This window comes from Scyliorhinus canicula, chromosome 11, assembly GCF_902713615.1.
Source record: "Scyliorhinus canicula chromosome 11, sScyCan1.1, whole genome shotgun sequence".
Taxonomy (NCBI): Eukaryota; Metazoa; Chordata; class Chondrichthyes; order Carcharhiniformes; family Scyliorhinidae; genus Scyliorhinus; species Scyliorhinus canicula.
The window spans coordinates 115882208-115896674 of record NC_052156.1 but is presented as its reverse complement, the minus strand read 5'-3'; the positions used below and the strand labels follow the sequence as shown (position 1 = coordinate 115896674).

General features: G+C 47.5%; 1 protein-coding gene across 5 annotated transcripts in view; it reads left to right on the top strand.

Moving 5' to 3' along the window:
• The window catches only part of ptpro (protein tyrosine phosphatase receptor type O), a 226154-nt gene that overhangs the window by 70708 nt on the left and 140979 nt on the right, over positions 1–14467 (top strand). For 4 of the 5 annotated variants that reach the window (XM_038811152.1, XM_038811154.1, XM_038811153.1 and 1 more), the window contains exon 2: positions 10673–10952. In XM_038811152.1, coding sequence (XP_038667080.1) covers positions 10673–10952 — 280 coding nt within the window. Of the gene's footprint in view, positions 1–10672; positions 10953–14467 lie in introns of those variants that run through there. The other variant, XM_038811155.1, reaches the window with a different exon arrangement.

The following is a 14467-nucleotide window of genomic DNA, read 5'->3' as shown; positions in this document are numbered from 1 at the left end:
GCTCTAAATCTCTGTCGACAGCTCCATTGCCTCATTATACAGTCACCAGAAATTATCGCTTTTCCTCGATTGTCCCTGACCCCAAGGCATTTATTATTACATTGCAGAAGAGAATCTGAATGAACAATATGTGAAATGTGTGCATCTGGGATTAATCCCGATCCTGCCAATTCCTTTAATTCAGCAACCATTCGTTGTTGTCTGGCATCTAAAATTGAAAAGGATTGGAGACTGGCAGAATTCAACGTTTAAATGCTCTGCTGATCTTCAAGGTTTTAACACTGATATATTGGCCTGCATCCAATTTTTCAAATTGAGCATTCAATATTTTGTAAGTGTGATGTTGGAAGGGGGCCTAGGTGTGATATCCCCAAAAATGGGCGAGGGCATCGCACTGCATGATGAACCCGTGCCCGTTGACTGTGATTTTTAAAAATTCATTTGTGGGTGCCGCTGGTTAGGCCCGCATTTATTGCCCATCCCTAGTCGTCCTTCAGAAGGTGGTGGTGAGTTGCTTTCTTGAACTGCTGCAGTCCTTGAGGTGTAGGTGCATCCACTGAGCTGTTAGGGAGGCAGTTCCAGGATGTTGTCCCAGCGGCAGTGAAGGAACGGTGATATATTTCCAAGTCAAGGTGGTGAGTGACTTGGTGGGGTTCTTGGGTATCTGCTGCTCGTTTCCTTCTAGATGGTTGAGGTTGTGAGTTTGGAAGGTGCTGTCTAAGGAACCTTGGTGAGTTACTGCAGTGCATCTTATAGATGGCACACATGGCTGCCACTGTTCGTCAGTGATGGAGGGAATGAATGTTTGTGGAGGGGGGAGCAATGAAGCGGGCTACTTTGCCCTAGATGCTGTCGAGCTTCTTGAGTACTGTTGGAGCTTCACTCATCCAGGCAAGTGGGGAATATTACATTACACTCCTGACTTGTGCCTTGTAGATGGTGAATAGACTTTGGGGAGTCAAAAGGTGAGTTATTCGCCGTAGGATTCCTAGTCTTCTACCTACCCTGGGAGCCACAGTATTAATATGGCTAGTCCAGTTCAGTTCCTGATCAATGGTAACCTCCCACCAGGATGTTGATTGTGGGGGGTTCAGCGATGGTAATGCCATTGAATGTCAAGGGGCGGTGGTTAGATCCTCTCTTGTAGGAGATGGTCACTGACTGGCACTTGTGTGGCGCGAATGTAACTTGCCACTTGTCAGCCCCAAGCCTGGATATTGTCCATCTCTTGCTGTATTTCGACATGGACTGCTTCATTATCCGAAGAGTCACGGATGGTGCTGAACATTGTGGAGTCTTCTGCAAATATCCCCATTTCTGATCTTATGATGGAAGGGAGGTCATTGATGAAGCAGCTGAAGATTATTGGGCCCAGGACACCACCCTGAGGAACTCCTGCGGTGATGTCTTGGAGCTGAGATGATTGATTTCCAACCACTACACCAATATTACTCTGCAAAGCAGCACGCCAACTTTGCGTTGCCTGCTCATTTCAGTGGTTTCAGCATCCCGCCAGGGCTAACCGTGTTGGTGATTGGCTGGACGTACAGGAAGGGGAGTTGATATTGTGAGCGGCTAGCAACACTTAAAGCTGAGCTGCATCTCTTAAAGGGGAGATACATCGTGGCTGAAACAGTTGCCAGAATTCATGCAGGAAGTGACTGCGACTTGGGAGTCGTTAAAAATGGTACCCATATTGGAGAAACCTGGGGTTTTGGATGCTGCACAGGAGACCTTGGTGGAGGAGGTGGAAATGAGGAGAGATGCCCTGTATCCTCAGGGGACGAAGAGGGTCTTCAGACAGACATTCAGAAGATTAGTGGAGCAAACAGTTGCAACATCAATTGAGGGGTCAAGCCCCAAGTACGTGGATGCAGTGTCACCCAAAGTTCAATAGCTTCACAAAGTGGTCAAGGTTAGTTAGTGCATCTTCAGCTAGGAGAATTGATCCCTGAGCACCCTGGATAGAGAGAGTCTCCTGCTGAGAATCCATCTCCCCCTCCTCCTTCCAGCAGTTTGTCCTGCTCTGTGTGGTATTGGCTCATTCACCCAGTCATTCCGTGTCCCAAGGGCTGGTGCAGCCATGTCTGGGAGTTCCTGCTTTGTGCAGAAGTCTTGAAAATCAGCACAAGCTTCTTGAAAAACCTGTAAAAAAGGTCACAACACTTATAGAATTGAAGCAACAGCGGAAACAAAAATCAACCAGCAACAACCCTGTTGGTAGATGATGATTCCTTGAAATAGAGCTGGTGTTGGAGGGGGTTGGGGCACACATTCCTCCTGCTGCTGAATGAATGCGCAGCTGTGCAAGGTTCAGAGGGCGCATGGCTGGAGAGCTGGCTCCATAATGGCACCGATGATATTGAAACGGCATTGCATGCTGACTGATGCCATGACCTGCCAGCTCTGCAAATTCAAGCGGTCATTCACTGCACGTGGTAACACCCTCACCAATATAACATCGGTCATGATTCATCCCCAAAGTATCTGCAGTGCCAGACACCATTTTAGAGCTTGGGAGATCACACATAATGCCCCCCCAAAATGTACAAATGATCCCAGTTTCTAGAGTGTTTTAGTAATTAATTTTCCTTTTGATTTTCCTTTTTAGTATTCAGGTCAGTGTTGCATTTTCTCCTGGCTGGGCAATAAATTAGTAAGCCAAGAGGCTGGAAAACAGTATGTTAAGAGTCCTAATCTCGGATTTAAATTGCTAAGGAAGCCAGTCCAGCGATTTGAACAATGAGTTGATCATTTCTCAGTCAGACATGTAGCAGACAGCTCTATAAGAGATATATGAACCAACAGGGTATGTGATTAGGATATCATTCATCCTGCTGGGATTCATTTGGTAGATGATGATGTTAATGATGTTAATGACACTTGATTTTAACAAGGTTATTAATAGATTGATTTAAAAAGTAATTTGTTACCTGTGTGCCTGAAATGACTTCCCATTTCTACGTTTTGTTTTGGGACCATTCCACAAAAGTATTGGGCATGATCTTACAGAATCCTTACAGCTGCCCCTTTGTGCTCTACACGCACCAGCAAAGGGGGATTGAGACACAATTATTTCATTCCAAAACAACATTGCCTATCCCCATTGTGGCAGCTTTAATGTAATTGGGATGACCTGTCGATTTACACTTCTCATAATCTCCTTGCTGCACTCTTGCGAAGATTTGTCTGCTTCGGACAACATTTCTTGAGTCTATCTTTTTTTGATTCATTCATGGGATGTGGGCAATGCAAGGCCAGCATTTGTTGCCCATCCCCAGTTGTCTGTTGAGTAATTGGTGGGGAATCACCTAATTGGGCACGTGGTGTAGGTCCACCAACCGTGATTAGGCATGTTTATAGCCATTTAATACAACCAAGTGGCTTGCTCGGCCATTCTAAAGCATAGTTAAGAGTCAGCCACATTGCTTTGATCCAGAAGCAGGTGTAGGCCAGACCGGGTAAGGGCAGCTGATTTCCCTCCCTCGAGGGCAATCATGAACCAGATGGGTTTTTATGCCAATCCAGTAGTTAAATGCCTGATACCACTAGCTTTTTATTCCTGCTTTATTTAACTAGTTTAATTTAAATTCCCCAATGGCCATGGTGGGAATTTAGCTCATGTCGCCACATCATCAGTCTAGGCATCTGGATTGCTAATTCAGCAACATAACCAATCTGCTATCATTCCCAAAATCGTTTACAACTTTAATTTATATCCATGTATGGCTGGGGCTCCTACTCTACAGTAATATTCACAAGCTACCTTTCTGCACCCTTCTTTATTACACATCTACCCTGGGTCTTCAGTCATGGCTTCAGTGTGCAGAAAATGTTCAACCTCAAATATTAACCAGAACTTTCCAGCTGCTCACGCTTGGCGGGATCTTCTGGTCCGGTCGACGGCACACCTCCGCCGTAGGTTTCCTGGCAACGGGGTGTGCATTAAATGGGAAATCCCTTTGACAACGGCGGGACCAGTAGATCGGTCATCGGCTAATGGCGGGTCGCCTCCCACCACGGTGAACTGCACGGCAGGTTGCGCGGTAAATCCCGCCCACTGTCACACTTTAAACCACCGTTGCTTACTCTTCCACACCAAAAACATTCTTCCATCACTCCATTGCTGTGCTGGATAGCAAAGTGGTATCAGGGAGTCAGCGGTCAGCACTCTCAGGCTCTATATTTTGGTACCTCTGGGTTCATAGCTCCGAAAAAATAAATGTTGCGCTGTGAGTGCCTGACTTTAAATCCTTCGGGATGTTCACCAATCTATGTACCACTACACAATTAGTGTTGATGAATAAATAAATTTGATATGTAAATCATAGAATAGTTACTTATCAAAGCACACACCATTAACTTTGTCGTATTCTGATGAATGTAGGAATTTCAGATATATATTGTACTATATGTATCTGGTGGAGTAATCGTTAAAAGCCTGGGTTAATGCATATCTGATTGCTGCAGTAATGTCTTTAAAATCTGGGTTTAAAAGACAGGCAGACACTCGGCTACAAAAGCATCGTAAAAGTTAGATCATCCCAGCGTGTATATTGTTTACCTAAATAGGGCTAATGGAATTTTGTTTTTAGAAAAAAGGTTCCCTGGGGAGTAGATAATTAGAGACATTAGGTTATCCTTAGTATGATGGTTGTAACCCTATTAGTGAGATAGAGATGATGTGATTAATGGGAGGAGCCAGGGGCTGAGAAGTCAGGTGTTGAGTTTCAGTTTTAGATTTTGATATGAAAAGAGCAGGAGCTTTTTGCCAATTGCTGGGATGTTAAACAATGGTTTGACACAGACAAGCATCTGCAGGTTGTCTCCGGATGGTTCTCTCTCTGTCTCTCAAAGCAGTTTCCCAAGACATCTCTGTACAGCAAGCATTGTTGTGTTTGCTAACCATATTTAAAAATGGATTTTGACCCGAGAGAAGTTTTGCTTGACTGGAGATAAAAAGACAGCAATTAGGAGTTAAAGTGTTTCATTTTATTGTTAAGCATTGTTTAGCTGGTAACTGTAAGCTTTTTCTTGTATGATGTTAAAGTTAGTTTAATCCTGTGTTAGTAATAAAGTTTGTTTTAATAGACCATGCACTTATTTGTGTGTGGAATCACTCCTGGAGTGAATTGTCCTTTCCTCACAGTCTTACAAACTTTAAAAAATATTCAGGTTTTTGTCTGGTATCCTAGAAATTATTGGGGTCTGTCCGTGACCATAATAGTATTTTCAATTTTTGACAGTCCTAATATATTCTTAATTCTCCTCCCTGAAGAAATAAACTATTGCTTCTTCATCCTTATGGCCTTGGGTACACTACACTGTACCCAAGAAGTGAGGATTCAGACAAATTAAATTGACACAAAGGTATGATATACATTTCAATAGCTGCATTATCAGAATTGTTAAGAACACGGCTGTTGGGAAATGCCTGGTTATTCCAAATTGCATGTAATATTTGTGAGAATGATGTGCCGACCATTTTGGGATGATTTAAAATAAGGGGTAGCACGGTGGCGCTGCCGACAGTGCTGAAGGCACGGGTTCGATCCTGGCCCTGGGTCACTGTCTATGTGGAGTTTGCACATTCTCCCGTGTCCGCATGGGTCTCTCCCCACAACCCAAAGATGTGCAGGGTAGATAGATTGGCCACACTAAATTGCTCCTTAATTGGAAAATAAATAAATAATTGTGTACTCTAAATTTATTTAAAAATTATTTGAAATAAAATAAGTGTTTATGAAGCAAAAAAATAAACAGCAGTAAAATAAACTTGAAGTGTCCTTAACTAAGACAATGGCTATCCACAACATCTCTGAATTTACCCAGTTCCATACACCTTTATTTGACTACCTTCAGAGCTAATTCTCCCTGAGCATTCCACGCCACTTTATGGATTTTTAAAAACGGAAACAAAAATCCAGTAACAGTTACCAGACCGGGCAGTTATACTTCTTTAGGGTTTGCTTCTGAGGTAAAACAAACAGCTGGCTTCTGAAGACGGCCTTTCTCCACAGACCCAGCCTTCTGAGAATTAACAGCTATTCCTGCCGTGGCTGAGGTTGGAAGCAGCTACCAATGCACAGGTTTAATTATCTCCTGATATATCGCGTTTGCCCTTTTGATCTTCCTTCAACTGAACCAACCTCTTCAGAAGTCACATTTAATCACCTTCATTTCATGACTCTAATTTGCGGGTGTAAATGCAAAGTTCACACCTTGGGCTGAGTTCTCTGCTTCGCCGGCAATGAGAATTGCGATCGGCCGGAAATCAGGTGCAATGGATAAATCGTGAGTTACACCTGGTGCAGATTCTGTCACCATGCTCCAGTCCCTCACTGGCGCCATTATTGAAGTTTGCGCACCACGCCGGCAGGTCCATGCAAAACCGTCATTTGCGTGGATTTATATCTCATTAGCGGGTCAGACACTTCATGCCCCACCCCTCTGCGATGCTCTGCCCCTCTTAGTCAGATGGGCATGAATTGGTGGAAGTATTTACCAGCTGGCCCTGGGCAGTATGGCTGTTGAGGGGGAGCAAGGAGGTAAATAAAGTCTTTAAAACTCTCCAAACCTGTCGGGCTGCCTGGACCGGGAGGAGTAGCAGGGAATGACTTGGTGCCAGGTCCGTCCAGTCCTTGGGATCGGGGTGGCCAGGTTCAAACCACCATTGTTGCAGTATGTGGATTTAAACACACCCCTTTTGTGCTACTTACAGGCCCCTGGCTGTTCACACTGCTGACTGCTCACTGTGTCCTGTAAATGTTAGAGAGCCTCTGGTCATTTGGAAGCCCATGCAGCTTCACCAGTGACACTATTAACTAGCCCATCCCTTGGCTACCTCCAAGCGCTGCTTCTGCACCATTCTCCTGCTCCCATCCACCCTTCCCCCGGCCAGCTCTCTGTCACTACTTGTGTGTTACACCCAGGACTCACATCACACTGCAGCTAAGCTCCCAGCAGATAGACACATCCCTTGCTCACCCCCATCTGTGGGGCTTGCCCACACACAAGCCTCTAGGCATGAAGATGATTGGTGGGCTACGGTGACCTTCTCCACCACTCAACCAGGTGCCACTATACTGGAGGGATAAGACACAGCCCACCCAGCGAGGAAACTACGTAGACCCACTGGGGAACAGAATAGGGGTCTATCGCTGACAGGGGTTGCAGCAGCCACCGGTACCCCTGTTGACAGGGACGGGTGGTGAGGATAGAGGCTCCCCATATCACAGGCCCTGTGCCGCTCACTGATGGGGACAGGGCTGCATTGCGGACATCAACATATCAAGGGTCAGGGGTGGGGGTGGGATGGGATGTGTTGAGGGAGGCGCTTCTGTACAACTCAGGATGACCATGTCACTGGTGGCTTTGGGTGATCAGGAATACTCATGTTGTTAACATTTCATTGGAGCAGCACGGTAGCACAGTCGTTAGCACTGTGGCTTCACATCGCCAGGGTCCCAGGTTCGATTCCCTGCTGGGTCATTGTCTGTGCGGAGTCTGCACGTTCTCCCCGTGTCTGTGTGGGTTTCATCCCCACAACCTAGAAAAATGCAGGTTAGGTGGATTGGCCACGCAAAATTGCCCCTTAATTGGAAAAAAATAATTGGGTACTCTAAACTTAAAAAATATAAATAAAAGGTGAAGAGCGTTCTGAACTGTAAGCCTCTGGATCATTCCAGAGCTCAAGCGGGGACCTGTGCGGAATCTCGCAAACGACCGCGCACAGGTGCATCTGCGACGCAACGGACCCGCGATGCGCCCGGGCATCGGACTATGTTACATTTAATCTGGACCAAGCCCACCAGGATGCCCGGCAATAGGATTCTCTGCCATTACTTGCATGTCCCAGGTCCAGGGGATGATCGATGGAGCGCATGTCCTGCTAAAAGCACTAGTTCATCTAGGGGTGCCCTTCATCAATAAGAAGGGCTTCCACTCCCTGAATGAGCAGTTTGTGTGTGACCACCAGCTGCACATCATATACATCTGTGGCCGATATCCAGGCAGCATGCACGGCACGTGCATCGTGGTACATTCAGAGGTACCCAGAATCTTCGAGGTTGTCACTACTTGCACGGCGACCCGTTATATCAGCCATGATCAAATGGCGAAGCAGAACGGGATGGGCCGAATGGCCTAATTCTGCTCCCATATCTTATGGTCGTATGGCTCATTCAACAACCAGGAACATCATTGATCTGTGCATCAGCATCCTTAAGATGCGCTTCCGACGCCCGGACTGTTCTGTTGGGGCTCTCCCAACAAGCCCCAGGAATGTCTCAAGTATCCTGCTGGCCTGCGGTGTCCTGCACAACATTATGCAGCTGAAGGGCAAGATTCTGGAAGAGAAGGACGGCAGGCCTCATCAGATGAAGAGCTTGTCGAGGATGAAGTGGGCCTGGAGCTGGAGTTGGCATGGCAAATTGCCCACCTTGTGATCCAGGGCCAGCACACGTGGGACAACCTCATCACCTTCCGATTTTCGAACTACCGGCACCTCCGACACCCTGTCCCAACTCTACATGCAACCCCCCTGCCCCCCCACACCATTAACTAGTGCTGCCAGTCCTGGAGGCCCACTCTCATCTGAGCCTTGGTCTCAATGCCCTCAACAATGGAACCCAGAGACTGGGATATGCCTCTCAGCAAGGGCGATATTTCTCTCACTGTCTCTGTCATGTCTGTCTATGACTGTATCATGTCCCTCTGTGCCTGTTACATGTCCCTCTGTAAGTGATCCAGGTCAGTCAGGGTGTGGCCAATGATCGTTTATGAATGGACCAAAGTGCCGCAGCAATTTCCATGTTGTCCCAGGTCTTCCGCTGCAGGTGCCACCCCTTCAGTGTTGGCCTGGGAACCACGCATTGTCAGCACAATCCCCTGCATCTGAAGGCGTTTGGACTCCTCCAGCTGAACCTGCAGCCGCTGAAATGTTGGTGGTGCTGTGTCTGTATCTCCACCAGTGATGGGATCATAATTTCCAAAAAACACAACACCTGTCTAGACTGCATCTGATTCCCGGGATGGGGCAGCTTTCCGACCGCCACGGGAGGCCCTACCTCCACCTGATATGCTGCAGCATGTGTGAAGTGTGCACCAGAAGGCGACTCTTCACTAAAATGCCCCACCGAGGTGATAGTCTCTGCGATGGTGGAGGGTGCAGGTGACAACAGTGATGGGAAGTTGGTGTCTTACCCGGACTGGTGCTCCAGGGTGTGCTGAAGATGTGGCTGGTGGGCAGCGACCCCGGATGCCCCGGTATGATGGTTATCCTGCAAGACAGGAGACACGGTGAGATCTTGGGATTGGCTGGTCTGTGGGAGAGGAGTGACTCACTACCTATAGGGACATCAGCGTTGCATTGGGCTCTCACTTGTTTGTCACTGGCCGACCTCCATGTCAGGCACTGCCCTTTCCTTGGCCTAGTCCACTGGCTTCATTTCCCTCTCCTCGGCTGGGGTGTGGACCCGCCGTTTGGGGATGCCCCCTCCAGTATCCTGGTGCTCGTGCCTGCTAAGGGCCGCCTTATCCTTGGGGACACAGAAATGACAGAGTGAGATGCTGGGAGGCAAGTTCTCAGGGGGTCTGAAGCTGGTGGCATGTGTGTGCAAGGCTCCTGGTCAAAGAGGACAATTCATGCATTGGGGTTTGGTGGAGGGTAGGATGAAGGGAGATGCAGGCAGATGGGTTTTGATTGGCCTCTAGTGAGTTGGAGGGGTAATGGGATTGATGCCAGGGGCACAGAGGTGGTGACTCGCCCGAGCTGCCCTGCGGAGGTCATTCATTTTTTTTGAGGCATTGAGTTCCGGTCCTTCGAGAGCGGCTGCAAACACTAACCATTCTGCCACCTCTTCCCAGACTCTGTTGACTACAGCTGGCTTCAGTCTGCAGCCCACCCTGGGGAAAAGGGCGTTCCTCCTCTGCTGCACTGTGTCCAGCGGTCAGTTGAGCTCCCTTTGCTGAAAGCAGGGAGCAGGTCTCCTTTGCGGCACCTTCTTGGCTGCAATGAGAGTGAGCGGTGAATGTAGTGCTTATAAGCAGCTCCAGCTGGTCAGGCTCCTCAGTCTCAGCTGAATACTGGCTTGTTCAGCTTTCAAGATTTTCTCCACCTCTGGCTGGATCCGCTTCAAGTGTAAGAGGAGAGGAATGCAGGCTTCCCTCCTAAGATTTCAATACTGCACTTTTAAAGGCTACTCTCTTCTATATATGCTTTTAAAAAGCTAAATGGCAGCTGGTTTTTGTTTGTTTTAATAAGAGCAGTGTTTTTAAATGTAAAAAGCTAGTTGCTGTTGAAATGGTAGCAAATGGCCTATATTTAGGGAATAAACACTCATTGGAATATAATTCCATCGCGATAATCTGCTCTAGCGTACAAGAATCTTTGTCGTTGACCTGAATTTTCCAGCTCTTTGAATCCATCTGACATGTATATAACTGGGCATTACCCAGCAAATACTACTCTGATCTTCTTTTCCTCTCCTTGCACGCGTGTTAAATGTGATTACAGCTGAATAAATATTTTCTTTTTCCGTGTCCTAATTATTTCTACGGACGGAGCGGTATTCCTTTAACTATTTAGTTAGACCGTCCTGTACACATGTGTGAAAAGCACCATTTTAAGAATTTTATCATGAATGACTATTCTTATGTTCCCTCTCTCCAGAGTGTTGCTGCAATTTCTGCCACAGTTAGTGACGACAACAAAATCATCGTGTCACTCCAGCCATCTGATGTCATTAATGGATCCTCGCTGTACTATGTGAAAATAACTCAGTCTGTTAACCTGACCAATTATAAGCTCCAGTTCAAAGACTTCAACAGTACACTCCCTCCTCCAGTGGTTTTCAATGCTTCTTACCATGGGATCTACTACTTAGTGACCCTCCTGACTGGAAGCTCAAAATCAACTGTTAAGCCGGTACATTTAGTTGCTGTACTAACAAGTAAGCAACTCCTTTTTTGTCATTGTTTATTATGCTTGTCAGTGAGTTTACTGGAGGATAATGGATGCCTAGGAACGAGTCATCTCTTGGGGAGGTTATGATGGTCTCCTAGACAATAAGGGGATGGTTTAGCTCACTCGGCTAAATCGCTGGCTTTTAAAGCAGGCCAGCAGCACGGTTCGATTCCTGTACCAGCCTCCCCGGACAGGTGCCGGAATGTGGCGACTAGGGGCTTTTCACAGTAACTTCATTGAAGCCTACTCGTGACAATAAGCGATTTTCAATTTCAATTTCAAGGGCAGCATGGTAGCATTGTGGATAGCACAATCGCTTAACAGCTCCAGGGTCCTAGGTTCGATTCCAGCTTGGGGTCACTGTCTGTGCGGAGTCTGCACATCCTCCCCGTGTGTGCGTGGGTTTCCTCCGGGTGCTCCGGTTTCCTCCCACAGTCCAAAGATGTGCAGGTTAGGTGGATTGGCCATGATAAATTGCCCTTAGTGTCCAAAATTGCCCTTAGTGTTGGCTGGGGTTACTGGGTATTGGGATAGGGGGAGGTGTTGACCTTGGGTAGGGTGCTCTTTCCAAGAGCCGGTGCAGACTCGATGGGCCGAATGGCCTTGCACTGTAAATTCTAAGAGTGAAACGTGTTTCATCTACGAGGCTGGTACCGGGAGTTGGAAAGTTTCCTGGCTCAGCATTCGCGCCTTGGGAGTAAGTGGCTGCAAAGGCAGAGTTTTAATTCCAGGGGAACGGAAATAGCTGGAGTCTGGTATGCCACTATTGGACCGGTGTTCGAGGCGGGTTGCTTAACGAGTCCATCTTGGCATTTTGGGACTTCATCCCAGTTACAGTAAAATCAATACCATTTTGAAAAACCCTCTGGCCCTCACCCCCACACTGCCCACTTCCATCCATGTCAACCCAGGCCACCTCATGGATCTCACCCACTCCCCCATAGCCTCTCCATGCTAACCTAAGCTCCCCTCACCCATCCGCCATGGCACCTCGATGCTCCATGCCAATCTATGACAGTCCTATGCCCAATTAGCAAGAATACGATCTGTATAGAACGACTGAAACTTATACTAACAATACCACGTGAAAAGGCTTTAAAAGACAGTAATTTATTCGCAAGAAAATTGCTTTTATTACAGCTATTTTAAAAGTACCAATCATCCAGGCTGTTTAAGGTATCAGTAGCAAAAGGATTGGCAAACACTTGAAACACCTTTATCTTGCGTAAATAAATATTGTGTGATTGACAGAGTAAATGAGAAAGAAATAACTCAATCAAGCAATGTTTTCCCTGTGGTTCAACTGTTTCAACAGAGTAATGGATATCCTGGCTCTCAGTCATGCCTCATTATGTTATATTGTTAAATTACATGAAAATTCTGTGTAGCAATATATTAAAGGAGAGGGTTAAACTGTGATTGCATGCTTAGCTTTATTTTACAAAGTTTTACTTAGATTATGTACTTTCTCCAGGTAATGCAGAAGATAAGTTGTGATAGATACCTCGACAGTATCATGTTTCCTCCATCAAACTTGGTCAAAGATCTGCAAAAACATTACCTCCAATTTTTGCATAATTGATGACTTGCCATCTAGTTTTGTATGACTAGTATACTTGTGAACATTTATTTGGAAATGTTAGTACATTTGGAAATTTTGAAGTTTGTTAACTAGTTTCATATAATGATCAATAAATATATTTACTGTTGAAGTTTCCTTCATGTGGTTTGACTAGTCACAAGATCGGCACAAGAAGGTCAATTAGATCTGAAATTTTGACTCTGTTTCTCTCCACAGATGCTGCCAGACCTGCTGGGTTTATCGAACATTTTCTGTTTTATTTAAGGTTTAACCAATATTAAATTAAGATTGTGCATAAAAAGGCTTTTGGGCACTGCAGACCCACAGCACCAGGGACCCAGGTTCGATTCCAGCCTCGGGTCTGTCTGTGCGGAGTTTACACTTTCTCCCCGTGTCTGCATGGGCTTTTCGCCAGATGCTCCGGTTCCCTTTCACAGTCCAAAGACATGCAGGTCAGGTGGATTGGCTGCGCTAAATTGCCCCTTAGTTTGCCTGTGTGTGCGTGGCTATGCTTGATGTGGTGGATAATGTACCATCAATTCGACTCAAGACACAATTAGGATCCGAACTGTGGCTTTAATCAGCTAGTTGTTAGCCCGGTGGTCGACTACAGAGTAAGGCCGACCGCCGGGAACTCTGGGTACTTATACCCTGCCTCGGAGGCGGGGTCTACTTGTCTCTCGACCAATTGGTGAGCAGTCACATGACTAGTCCCAGTCAATCGGACGAGAGGCACATGACCAGCCAGAGCCAATGGGAAACCCATTCTCTGCATCAATGGCAGTGCTCACATTCATACCACCACATTCGCCCTTTGTGGAGAAAGAAAGCTGGGGGGGTAAAAGTGGAAGAGAGAGAAGGGGGGGGGGGGTCCGAGGACTGGTGGTTGAGCAGCGAAAATCGAGAAAGGTGGGCTGCCCACTGGCTCGTGGCAAAAAAAGCAATACTACTACTACTACTTAAGGTGCAACGGAATAACAACAAAGTCCAAAATGTCCCATGGCCACATCAGATGACACGATCAGCCTGTCAGGTGCCCGTGGTGTTCTGGAGGACCGTCGCAGTGGAGCCGGTGACGTCGGGCCGATGGTCGTCCTTGCCTCCGGGAGCGTCGGTCGTAGATGTGTCTCCGTACCCCGGGCCGGTGGTGGAGACGCTGTAATCGGGGAAGAGGGGGCATGTGCGCTGGGTCGTGGGGGGCGCTGGGGGGAATTGGGGTGGGGGGGAGGTGTTGATGGAAGAGGAGAGGGCCGCACGCCGACGGGGGCCAGGTCCCCGGAGCGAGACCGTATCCTGCCGACCGTCGGGATACTCCACGTACGCATACTGCGGGTTGGCGTGGAGTAACTGGACTCGCTCAACCAACGGGTCGGACTTGTGCACCCGCACATGCTTCTGGAGTAAGATGGGCCCGGGGGTGGCCAGCCAGGTCGGGAGAGGGGATCCTGAGGACGGCTTCCTGGGGAAAACAAGAAGACGTTCATGAGGTGTTTGATTGGTGGTAGTACAGAGGAGAGACCGGATTGAATGGAGGGCGTCGGGGATGACCTCTTGCCAACGGGGAATAGGGAGATCTCTAGACCGTAGGGCCAGCAGGATGGTCTTCCAAATGGTGCCATTCTCCCGCTCGATCTGACCATTACCCCGGGGGTTATAACTGGTCGTCCTGCTAGAGGCTATGCCCCTGCTGAGGAGGAACTGACGCAGTTCGTCACTCATAAAGGAGGACCCCCGGTCGCTGTGGATGTACGCGGGGTAACCGAACAGGGGGAAGATGGATAGGAGGGCCTTTATGACAGTTGTTGTGGTCATGTCGGGACAGGGAATGGCGAAAGGGAAGCGGGAGTATTCGTTGATAACACTCAAGAAATATGTGTTATGGTTGTTGGAGGGGAGGGGACCCTTGAAGTCTATACTGA